Source organism: Echeneis naucrates, chromosome 8 (assembly GCF_900963305.1).
Source record: "Echeneis naucrates chromosome 8, fEcheNa1.1, whole genome shotgun sequence".
NCBI classification, from domain to species: Eukaryota; Metazoa; Chordata; class Actinopteri; order Carangiformes; family Echeneidae; genus Echeneis; species Echeneis naucrates.
The window spans coordinates 14,264,737-14,277,532 of record NC_042518.1 but is presented as its reverse complement, the minus strand read 5'-3'; the positions used below and the strand labels follow the sequence as shown (position 1 = coordinate 14,277,532).

At 39.2% G+C, this 12,796-nt stretch overlaps 1 protein-coding gene across 2 annotated transcripts in view; it reads right to left on the bottom strand.

Annotated features, from left to right (window-relative positions):
• cpt1a2b (carnitine palmitoyltransferase 1A2b) overlaps positions 1-12,796 on the bottom strand; it is a 29,218-nt gene that overhangs the window by 14,916 nt on the left and 1,506 nt on the right. Inside the window, exons 2-12 of one of the 2 annotated variants that reach the window (XM_029509346.1) lie at positions 10,483-10,625; positions 9,429-9,568; positions 6,877-7,054; positions 6,575-6,676; positions 6,023-6,160; positions 5,260-5,337; positions 4,933-5,050; positions 4,400-4,474; positions 4,008-4,203; positions 2,590-2,778; positions 1,219-1,324 (exon numbers count right to left, since the gene is read on the bottom strand). In XM_029509346.1, the coding sequence (XP_029365206.1) occupies positions 1,219-1,324; positions 2,590-2,778; positions 4,008-4,203; positions 4,400-4,474; positions 4,933-5,050; positions 5,260-5,337; positions 6,023-6,160; positions 6,575-6,676; positions 6,877-7,054; positions 9,429-9,568; positions 10,483-10,623 (1,461 nt within the window). In that variant the 5' untranslated portion in view covers positions 10,624-10,625. Of the gene's footprint in view, positions 1-1,218; positions 1,325-2,589; positions 2,779-4,007; positions 4,204-4,399; positions 4,488-4,932; positions 5,051-5,259; positions 5,338-6,022; positions 6,161-6,574; positions 6,677-6,876; positions 7,055-9,428; positions 9,569-10,482; positions 10,648-12,796 lie in introns of those variants that run through there. The other variant, XM_029509345.1, reaches the window with a different exon arrangement.

The following is a 12,796-nucleotide window of genomic DNA, read 5'->3' as shown; positions in this document are numbered from 1 at the left end:
GAGGTGGCCAGCATACGACCCAGATTTTAAGCCAGCATCCCTAGATTTAAAATATAGACAGTGGATAAGGTATGGAATTACATCATACTCTCTATTAGTGAAGGATGGGAAATTAATGGACTTTCAGTCTATGTCTAGCAAATATGGTCTAAGACAAGATTTGTATAGACATACACAAATATGTCACTACTATCAAAGCGAGGTGAAAGGTCATGGTATAGAGGAACAATCTGGGGTTACACAAATGTTCATGAGAGCTTATAACTCAAAGTCCTCTCAACGAATTATTGGGAATCTGTACTCAAGTATCTCACATATGAAGACTCACTCAACAGACTATATTAAACAAAAATGGGAAAGAGAGTTGGAAATTGCAATCTCCCCAGAGGAATGGACTGCCACAATACACACCCAGATGTCGACCACAAACTCACAGTGTTGGAGAACTTTTTGTTGGAAGAACCTGGTGAGGTTTTTCATAACCCCCAAAATAAAATCAAAACAACCAGGCCATCAGGCCCGATGCTGGAGACAATGTGGCCAACTAATGGCAGACCATACTCATATTTTCTGGACCTGCCCCGCCTTGCAACCTTTCTGGACCCAAGTTCAAGCAACAACAAGGAAGATTCTGGGATTCGACATTGACTTTACTTGTCTTTCATTTTATTTGGGGAATGTATCAAAGGATCTGCATAACAGAGACAGATATTTATTAAAGATACTTATGGTAGCAAGTAAGAAAGCAATAACCAGATGCTGGCTTCTGAGAGAACCTCCCACCCTGCACCTATGGAAAAATATAATGAATGACATATACAATATGGAAAGCTTAACTTTCTCTTTGAGGCTACAGAAGGAAAAGGGGAAAGATTATTGGGCCAAATGGGTTACATACCTAGCTGATGCTGAGTGTGACGGTTGAAACTGCTGTTGATTTTGAACAAAAGCTTATTATCCTGTGGTGAGCACTCGCGTAAATTACCCAATATGTCTGAATGTCTGTATATGACCTCCTGTTTGTGTTATGAAGGAAAAAAATAAAAATAAAGTATAAAAAAAAACAAAAAACTATTAAGTTGAAAACAATAACATTTCTAGCAATCAACCACAACGCCAGCTTATGTGAAGAATGTATTGTGCCATTGAGCGGGATGGATAAATGTTGAAGAGCAGAAACATACACATACATAAGACAATAAATATAGACATTCATACCTCCCACAGGTGGGCCACAGTTGGTGCATCAGCCCAGGAGTGCTCTGCATTCAGTCCATTCTTCCCATTCTTGTAGATCACAATGGAGAACGATTTATCAAACCATCTGGGAGACACAGAAAAAAAGATGCACCAAAAGGAGACTTATGATGTGAGAGAATAATTTGTACATTTAAAAAGCAGATATGAATTGCATATCCATGTTAGTTTCCGGCTTTTGTTTGTATATTCATGCAAACAGTATCTGTTATTTATTTATTATTCGTTTAACATTTTGTTTCGTGTTTTTAAAAAAAGCTGAACCAATTTTTTTTTTTACATTTTCTTTTTTGAAACCAATTAAGCATTACAAGAACATCAGGCTGCTCTCCTGATCTCATATTGTTGCTGCTGCGCCAAGACTTTCAAGGGAGTAATTAGTTGTATGCAAGGAGATAAGTACAAATGTTCACTGCTGAATACTGATAATCATGTTTGGGTTAACTGGTGACTCTGTAGGTCTGAGTGTGAGTGGTTGTTGGTCTCCGTCTGTCTCTGTGCTTTGGCCCTGTGATGGACTGGTGACTTCTGGTGTGCTGGAGTCGACCTGGGATTGACTCCAGCACACCCCGTGACCCGGGAACAGTAGAAGATGAATGAGTAGTACTGTATTAATATAAATATGTAATATGAGTAAAAGCAGAGTTTAGACCAGAGGTGTCCAAATCCGGTCCTGGAGGGCCACTGTCCTGCAGGTTTTAGATGTTTCCTGCTCCAACACACCTCATTCAAATGATCAGCTCATCATCAAGCTGCTGAAGTCTGATCAGGAGCCACTCATTTGAATTCTTGTAACTCCCCCCCCCCCCCCCCCCCCCCTCGTATGTTTTTACATACATGGTTTCTCATCTAACTGGGCTTTTACACTTTAAGTGCTTGATATTTTTTTATATTTTATTTGGTGTTACAGAGAGTACAGCTGACAACTGATATCCAGCCCGGTTGATGGCATAAGAGATCTGTATTTCTTCCCTTGTCTTCTTTGTTTTAATCAGAGCTAATCAGAGATAATGAAAACTGCATAAAATTCCCATCTTTTCCACATTCTCAATTGTTTTATACACTGTGTCCAAGAAATGTTTCATGGAAAATTAGATATTATAGGTAACTAGGTGTGAAATTAAACAAGGGGCAATGTTTGTTGATTTGAGGAATATGTTGTTTACCTTGTTTAGATACAAGTTCATAACACTAGTGTCAAGTCACATGCTGTCGTCAGTATTGGATGGTGTTTCCCCCTTTTCTTTTTCCCCAATTTTAAAATCAACTAGTACTCCATAGATCAGGATAATGCTTCTGTGGTTATTATGTTTGCTGTCCTCTCCTCCTCACCTGTCATAACATTTCCCATGGAGCAGGGACTTGGCGTAGCGGTCCAAGTTCCCTGCTGGGTCCTCTCCCTTCATGCCTTGCTCTTCATCATCCAAGGTAACGAAGAAGGCCGCCCTCTCAATAGCATCCAATGATCGCTTGTTGATACCAGAGCTGAAGTGCTGCTTCCTCATTTCTGACCAAGGAATCCTAGCAATGGGCAGAGGTGCATGTAAAAATGGAGAGACATTTCAAACTTGTCATTTTGTCATTATGAAGATCCACCTCTACGAATTCCCAAATTATGGTGCACATTTTTTGAAATACACAAAAGAACCAAGAGACCCTAGACTCCACAGTTCATGTAAAAGCAAATTGCAGATGTCTGATGTAAAGGGCTGGTTACAATGCTGCTTCATGTTCTCATGTTTCCTTTAAATTTGCACAGTCTAAAACATAGAATGCTACACTCGTTCATATTCATGTGCATCTAGTGTGTTACAAGTTCACATTTTCAATTTGTGCAAGACTTTATAATGATTGATAAATTCCCGATGAAGTCTCTGTGCTACTTTGGTACTAGTACTATTTAGCAAATCAAGCATAAAATTTTATTTGTATTCACTCTTTCTGTCAATAAATCAAAAAGATCACACTTAAACCAAGGGTTTGATCTGTTTATTGCCCTGCGTTTTACTTTAAAGGTGTGTGATCATTTAATGCAGTTCAATTCACTGTAGTATTATCAGCTCACTGAAGTGCCCAGAGGTTTTCTCCCTCAGTGTGCGCTGAGGAAGATCTGAGAAAATAATAGTTGACAAATTAAGTAGTTATACTTTGTTATTTCTTAGATAAGATGTAATTGCAGTGACACTAAAGCGATAAAGCTGCATTAGTGTAAAGATATGATCTTTACTGGACATGAGTGAAAACTTTCATGCCCTAACAGACTCAAGTCAAAATGCTGAGCGATGGCTGGGAGAGGCGCACAACAAGAACACACCGATGATGTGAAATTGGTGTCCATTAGCATGAAGATGCGATTGATTCTACAATGGTGGGGATTAAAAAAAATAAACAAACAAACAAACAAACAACAACTTAAATGTATAAATCCAACAAATTTAACCCTTAATGAGATTAGACTGAATATAAGATGTAAGACGAAGTTTTCTGTGAAGTCGAATCACTGGAGGCTTCAATCATAAGATTTGGATGATATTAGGATGAGATTAGGTTTTTGATACCTTACACTAATTGGTTCCCTTGGGGACTTGTGTAGTGATGTCCTGTTTGTGGTACTACAGGTATATTAATAATAAACTTAGTTAAGAGGGCCCAAATCTTTAGTTTTCATATATGGGTGTAGGATAATTCTTTTGCATACTTAAATTACCACTATATAAAATGATTCATCCAAAACTGGCCACTGTTCCTACCTGTCTCCAGCAGTGAGAGCCCCCAGTTTTTCCTCTCCTGGTTGTGGGGGTGAGGTGTCATCCAAAATCCTCTGGACTTGGTACTCAATCTCCCTGGGAGACAGCAGTCGACCAGCCTGGTACACCCACAGGCGGAAGTAGCGCCCCTTGTGGTACACCGCCACAAACTCACTGTCTTGCCAGTGCTGCAGCACATCTGTGGAGAAGATGGAAATTATTCCAAGTAAGTTATCCTCCAACACGGACACATTTCACTGAAGCTCACCATGAACTGTGGTATAAGACCTGTTTTTAATGGAGGTATAAATGTAATGCAGACATCAGCTGATAATATACAGACTGTAGTGCACAGCACCATAAGGTATGCGCAGCCATGTGTGTGTGCCTATTACCAGTCTCGACTCCTGGAGTACGGGTTGTGTTAAACATCCTCTCACACTGAGCTGCACACAGAGGGATGACAGTACCTGGAACACGACTCTGACACACAGAGACGCACACAACACATTTATTATTCACATTTTTTGTTTGATGTCACACTCTTGTTTTCATGCTGGTTTCCTTCCTTTTTCTGAACTAGAAACAAAGTAATGTGCATATTCAGGGTATAAAACAAAATAGAGAACCTTTCTCCCTGTCCTCTTCCCCCTTGCATGAGATACCAAGATACGAACAACCACACTTCTCCGAAATCCCTCTTTCTCCCTGTACTACGCATGTGTACTGTATTTACTAACTGTGCTTCTCCAAAGTCTTTGTCTCTCCCACTTCCCTTTCTCATCCTGCAGGTGGTGAATCATCACCAACCCAAAGTGCCTTGATGTAACTTTGTTATGATTTGGCACAATACATATAAATATAACTTGATTTGACTAAGAAAGCATACAGTTAAACCCATCAATCCATCAACATGTCGGACATGTACACAGTCTTACCGGTTTGAGTTCTTCCCGGTTTACTTTGCGGCGGTAAAGCAGCAGGGCGGTGATAGTGTTGCCTGCTCTGGCAGCCTGTACAGGGGTCGGGGTCACATACAGAAAGTCCTGCACAATCACAAATTAGGAAACCAAGATTTAAGATTGTGAAGACAAAGGAAAAAAAAAAAAAAGAACAAAGTGAACTATTACAGAATCCTCATATCTGAAGGGGCTGTCAGAACCACTAAAGGAAAGGATCGGAGGGAGGAAGGAAAGAAAGACAAAGAAATAGAGATCATTGAATATGTTGTAAAACTGATGCAACTGATGATTACCATGCCATAGTAGTTACTGTTGACCATAATGGGACTTCTGCTTCTCAAATAGATGTATTCCTCCCACCAGTCACTCACCTGGAACCAAGAGAAGAATGTATATTTTTCTTTAACCATTTAAATCAAAAGACCAAGACAGCAGATGCTAAAATTCTTTGTTCAAAAGTGTTACTTAAATCCTCCACAGCCCTCTTTGCTCTTTAAGCAAACTGTAAAGAACTTAATTGATTTTGCTTATTATCAAGAAAACATGGTAAATCGCTAAGTATCAGCTCCTAAATTAAATTCTAATGAGCTATTTTTGTTGTTGTCATTATATTTGTCCAAACAAATGTACCTTTAGTTTTAGATTAGCTCGCACATTCAAAGCAGCCTTCTTAGGTCAAAACACTGTTCTCATCACAGGTTTTTCAGTTTTTGATTTTTGTAGGATGGCAGTAAGCACATGGTGTCATGGTGGGACACACCTATTGGTGGTTGCCTGATTGTCTTTACATAGACTTAACATTTCCATAACATAAATTCATGGTAGGGGCAGCATGGCAGCCTAGTGGTTATCGCTGCTGCTCCACAACAAGAAGGTCGCGGGTTTGGTTCCGCAGGCCTGCATGCTTGCATGGGTTTTCTCGGGGTACTTTGGCAGTATTGGTGTAAATTTGCTCCATTAATGGTTAAGAAATGGCATTATGGTACGAAAGTGAGACTGAAACTTCTGAACAGGTTTTCCAGGGGGTGGGTGCATATTTAGTGTATAAGCACTTACATAATTAGTGGCCCACAAAGCTTTAAGTTTCAGGTAGCGTTGGAGCCGGTTTCCCAGGGTAGACTCAAACTGATTACCCAGCTCAGTCATTCGTTTGAACTCCACATCAGTCAGCAGAGGACGAACAGACTCCAGGTACTGAGAGAGAGAGAGAGTCAGTCAACATGTTATTCTTTCCTTTAGGGTTATGCATTTTGTTAGTCCATCATTCAGATGAAAGCATAGTCGGTACATACACAAACAATAAGTCAACAAAGGTGTGAATTCAATGCAAGATATGCCAATACAGTCATGGCAAAAGGATATTGGCACTCAAACTTCTGTCAGATAATGCACCAATTTTTGAAGAAAATCGTTGCAATGAAAATTCTTTAGGTTTTCACAGGTTCATTTATTTTGTTTGCATTTAAGTAACAGAGAAAAATGGTGGGGGGGGCAAAACCCACCCAGAAATTATTAAAGACAAAGCTCTGGAGAGGTCCATTATCTCACAGAAATACAAGAGTGGCAATATATTTTTCTATGACTGTATATGGTGACGTGTACACTCACCCTGCTCAATGTGTCCTTAATTCCAGGAACAGGCAGATGAGGGAGAGAGGTCTGATAGCTGTAGAGTAGCGGCTTCCTGCCAGATAATAATCTGACAAGAGTCTTGAAAATAAAAAGACATTTTAGAGACACACCACATGTAGATTATACATTCTCACAAACCTTGTTGGTTTAGTACTGAAAACCTCCAGTGCATACGCTCATTTTGTTATGATATATATATGACAGGAACAATATTGGGTCATTGACCTAAAATGACTTCAGGACGGGGGCTGTAAAAATCAATCAGCAGTCTATCTTACCACCCAGACTTTGGTGGTGTTAGAGATTCGGCCATGCTGTTCGAACATCCACTGGTGATAGGACAGCAGCAGCTTGAGGCAGAACCTGAGGGCAAGGATGAGGGAGAGCCACAGCAGGGTGCTAAACAGCAGAGCTGACACCATAGTCTGACCCTGGGCACCGAGAGAGACATGGAGACTGGACAGAGGGAGAAGAAAAGCAGCATGAGAGCACTAACACTACACCGTACTCTAAACCATTTTTTTTTTTAAGATAGGTAATGCCAACTGAATAACTAATTTGTCAAAATTTTACATTACACTTAGCACAGCACAGATCATGCATTGTACATAGAGATGAGCCCAATATCACAAGACAGTAATCGGGGAATGGTCATGAGTGTAAACATTTATAGAAATGCCCAAACATTGGAAACCATCTAACATTTATCCTGACATAGCTCACCATGAGCAAATACACTAAGATGTTAAAAGAAAAGTACAACAGCAACATCTGCTGGTTTAAGAAGGAAGTGTTCTTAAAAAAAAAAGGAAAGCCTATACAAACCCTGAAATTAATTATTTAAAATGCTAATGAGGAAAACTAAGATAAGGTAAGAATAAATGCAAAAAAAAAAAAATATTACTTATTATGTCGGAAGTGTTTCTAAATGGCTAAGCAGTGTCAGAATGTACTTTGCACTAAATGATATTTCTGCCACATTAATGACCTAACCAATACCATTTTAACATAAAAAAAAAAATCATTCTGCACCGACACTGTCAAGCTCATGTCTGGCTCTTTTTCAGCTTGACATTCAAACTGTCATCTCCATGAGCTCTTGTTTTTCATATCACATGCATGTATAATGAATTGCATGTCACAGACTTTATATAGGCTATTCTAAGAAATCATTTGTCTGCCAAGGAGGTTATGTTCCCAATATAGTTTGCCAGCAGCACTGCACAAAAAAATCCTGAATTGGTTTGATGTGACAATTAATGGTGTAACGGTTGAGTTTAGGACTGTTTATATTTGTTGTAGGTGTGCTCTCTACTAGTGTCTCATGTAACAGGGTGCATTGTGGCAGGTATGTGTACCACCATATTTCCAGATCTAAAACAGTAACTATATATTGAATTCATGCAAAGGTAAAGTGCTGGCACTACACCCATGCTCCTCAATAATGACTCATGTAAATGTCATTAACATTGGGATCAAGTCCTTTCTGCCTTGACTCTCACTGGTATATATTAAAATGCTATTCAAAGTTGAGTTTTGAAACATTATCCCTTATCTGTGATATAATAAACACCACGGCCTGTTGTGAGCTATTGCTTAATTATTTTACTGACATTACTGAACATGAATGGAGGGAACATTCAATATGTGGCACAGCATAATGACATATGAAAGCAAGGTGAAATCAATGTGATAGCAGTGTGATAACATACAGCCATGGCTAAAAATAATGGCACCCCTACACTTCTGTCATCCTTAAGATTTAATAACTGACATAATCCCTTCCTGTAACAGCGACCCAGCTTTCTGATAATGAGGCAATTTTTCCACAAGATGTTCTTTCAGAAGGAATTGTGCTTTCCGTCAGCAGTAGGTCCTGTGAGATTCATTTCAGTTATCAACAATAAAGGATGTGCTACCTGTGAAGGAAATTCTTCTAATTTCTTGGTTCGGCCAAGCTTGACAGTTTTAATATAGACAAACCTGAAAAGGAAACAGTACAGTAATCCCTCGCTATATTGCAGTTCACCTTTCGTGGTCTAAGTGCATCGTGGATTTTTTTGAATATTTAATATAAATTAATATCACAGGTTCATCAGTACATTGTACGTTTCTGTGGCAGATAGAGAGTCGGGGGGCACTGGAACGTAAGACCTGCGATAGTCGAAGGATTACTGTAGTCATATCTAACAGTAACAAACAAGTTAAAGTCACATCAATGCTAGTCACCTAAGTAGGGACACACTTCTTTCCCCCAAATGGGTTAGTTTGTTTAGTTAGACAGTTTGTCTGTGTATTGGGTGCAGTGTGAATACTTAAGCATTTGTAAAGTATTTGCAATGTTTTTCTGGGAGAAGTGGTGCATTATCTGAAACACAAGAGTCCCAATATCTTAGCCCATGACTGCATATGTCATATATTGCATGATATATGACATGTATAAATGACTAATGTTTATCGAAATATACATTTCATTTATATATGCAAGTTTATAAAGAAATGCGGGTAAACACACACACACTATATTCAAATGTATTTGTCCTGAAAGGACAATTCAAGGCACATGATAATAATATACAGTATAGTCTGTGATAATGAAGATGTGTATACAAACACTCCCCAACTCGCGAATGAGTTACGTTCTGAATGGCAGTTCATATCCTAAGTTGTTTGTTTCTAACAGAGCACTTTTTAGTGGGAACGCAAGTTCTGCTGGGATGGCATCGGCTACAGTGCTGCGCAGTGTGAGCAGCAGCAAAATTCTTACTGGGCAGAAAAGGTGCACACACACAAATAATTGAGTATTTTTTAGAAGCATGTGTGAGAGTACCTTAGCGGCAGGTGCTGCTGTATCTTGGCGATAAGCCCCATGCTGGGATCCGAGCGCATGTACATGGTGGCCAGGATCGCTATGACAACAAAGAGCCAAGAGGAAGGGCTGGCGGGGTATACTCCCTTAATGACCCTGTTCTGTAACCACAGAGGAAGAAGCAACAGGCTCTGGATTAGAGTCAAAACTGAAAAAACAAAACAAAAACAAAACACCTGGTCCATGTGAGAAACAACTGGATTCCTGTTAAGAGAAAATATTTGAAAAACTGATACATATTTGCTATTATGTGCTTGACTTTGCCAACTTTCTAATCCTAAATTCAGACTGCATGCAAAGGTGGCCCAAATCAGATTTTCTTGTCTGTCGGTGATTCATATGTTAATTTTACAACTGTCTAACCCTAACCCAAAAGACCCTCAAATATAGTCATAAATTGGATACATGTCTGATGTTTTGCTAAGTGGCCTCAGTCTAAACAATCGGATCACAATTTTTATTTTTTATATGGCACTTGTGTCATAGTTGTTACAATGATTTGTCAGTAGTTGGCTCAAATAGACCAAAATAAATGACAGACAGCAGTGATGGAGGTCGTCAATAGAATGAGAGTAAAGGTTTAGACATCATTAGTATTTTGGGTGACACTCAGCATGCCAATGCTGGGCTGATCAATTCAATCTCTAACGCTTGAAGGAAAAAACAAACAAACAAAAAAAAAACCTCACTCACTTAATTTTTTAAAGAAGTTTGTTTTAAAATATAACTTCTACCAAACACATTCACAGCTGGGTCTCTGTCATCTCAGGAGGAAAACATGCATGTCAGGACATGTTAACAAATAATCATCATTCCTGCTACATGCAGATGGGAATTGACACCCTGTAAAAACGCTGCACATTCAGCTACCTCATACACAAATTCCATCCTGTCATACCTCCAACCCATCACATATACACACACACACACACACACAGAGAGAGCTTTAAATGATGACAGCACAAAGATATATTTCAAAGACAATCTCATGCATGTGTGCCTACACACTACTCACCCTCATTCGGCTGACTCGTTTCTTCCATGATCGCACTCCAGACAAGTAGATCTGGTTGAGGGCCTGGTAGGACAGCTGCAGGTCGATGCCCTCTGGTGTTATAGTAAACTGGAATGCCACAGCCTGGTGGGCCTCTGCCATCCCTATGGAAACACAAATGAACATTATGCATTAAGTATTATTTCAGTCCTTAAATATATTACTAGGCCTCAATGACTGCAAAATAATTTATGACTGGTTGCTTCTTTATACATTTTAAATTATACAAAAATGTTTATATTGCAGATCATCAAGGTTGCCATTACAACTCCCCAAATGTTTGTTATATTTGGGGTTTGACTGCATTAGACCTAATGGTCAAACTGGGATGAAGTAATTCTCCTTCCATCAGGGTTGACAAGTTGAGAAAACTTTGGAATGCTTGTGGCTGATATGCTGCTTGTGTATGCCTGAGCAACCTACAGCCACTGACTGACATGAATCATTTATTAATGATTAATACTCATGAGTCGCAAGCTCCGGCATCATGTTGTCAGATAAGCAACTACAAGTCACTCATTGTGAGCAAATTCAATAAACAACCAACGTTCAAACGCACAGCCAAGATACAGGACATTGAACGATCCGCTATAAAAGCACTTTCATTATATTAATGCAAAGTCGTGCTCATACAGATTACACTATCAGCAGGTGAGCAGTCACCTCCACCACTAAATGGATCACCACTTTTCAAAGCCACTGAAGACAACATTCTAGTTCTCAGTGAATATTCTCCTCCAAGCGGTTATTCCCACAAAACATACAACATCCAAATTTTTGAAAGCAGCTCTAAGAGAGCGCCAATGTAAATTAAAAAAGTTGGTTGTTGGGTCACTTGAATACAACAGAACCATTATTAATGTTAAAGCAGGAGGACAAGGCATCAAACAATAGATGCTCAAATGATACATGCAACAACAATAAGAAGGTTCGGTTCCTGGCCTGGGGCCTTTTTGTGTGGAGTTTGCATGTGTATTTTGTTGAAGTGAAAGAAAAAAAACATGCAATCACCTGTCAGGTATGTCTGCTGATAAGTTTCAAATACATACGCATATGGAAAAAACAAAGATGGGATCAGAGGGAGAGACCATAGCCATGGAGGCACAACAGAGCAGGGAGGGAAGGAGTTGAGTGGAAAAAAAAAAAAGGATGCCGGACAACAATGGCAAACAAGTCACTGGTGTGATTATTATTTTGCAACTGTGAATAGATCTCTGCATTCAGGCTTTATCAGTGGCACCCAGACCTTCCACCTATGACAAGTAAAAATATCTGTTTTGAATAATCATGAAATCGTTACTTCATCGCACAATGTTTCTATTTGTAAAAATTACAGACTGTGCTGATGTAATCAGGTCCTTAGCTAATATGGATTATTTGATGGGGGAAGAGACTGTGAAAAGAGAGAGGAGAAAGGCCCTGAAGAGAGATACAGATAAGATGATATGACATGCAGCAAAAGGCACAGACTCAAGTTGAGCTGGATCTATAAGTTTATAGTTTAAGCATACACCCCCTAATAGCTATTGGGGGGTGTACGCTAACACAATTCCCTGAACAAAGCATGGCTCTTTTTAAATTAAAACATACCTGGGTCTAGTTAGGAAAATAAAAATAAGCAATAAAATAAGTATCAATTAAAGTGCAGCATGTGGAAAATACTGTAAGCATTTTCAACTTTCAAGCCTCATGCTCCTCCGAACGGTTCGGTACGAATACATGTACCTTTTACACCCCTAATAGCTGTTAATGTAAATAATCTAGCTGTAACTTTTTATTCATAATTCTAACATTTATATGGACATGGGGTGAAATTTGCCTCAACTGCCTCAAGCTGTAGAGACAAGTTTAAAATTTTAGCATACCAGCACATTTGAAACAGTCTGGTTGTGATTCATCAAGGGGGACTTTTTAAGTTTAACCTATAAATAAACTCAGATATACAGATATACAAATGCCACCTGCAAAAACGTCCATGTAATTTCTCTTCTCTCAAAAGCTCTTCAAACAGCAACAACAGGTCAGTGAACCAATCAGACGAGAGGCTCTGAGACTGCCTTCTGATTAGCTGTTTTCGACAATGATTGAATAAAAACAGCAACTAATAGAAACCAAATCCTGCCAGGATGGATAGTGGGTGCAGAGAGTTTGGGTTTGGGACATGGCGGGTGGTTAGTTTGCTGTGACTAGATACTGATATTTTTACAGTATTAATATAGAAACTAGACCAGGACCACAAACATTCCTTGGTTTTTAACTTGTACATGTACAAGAA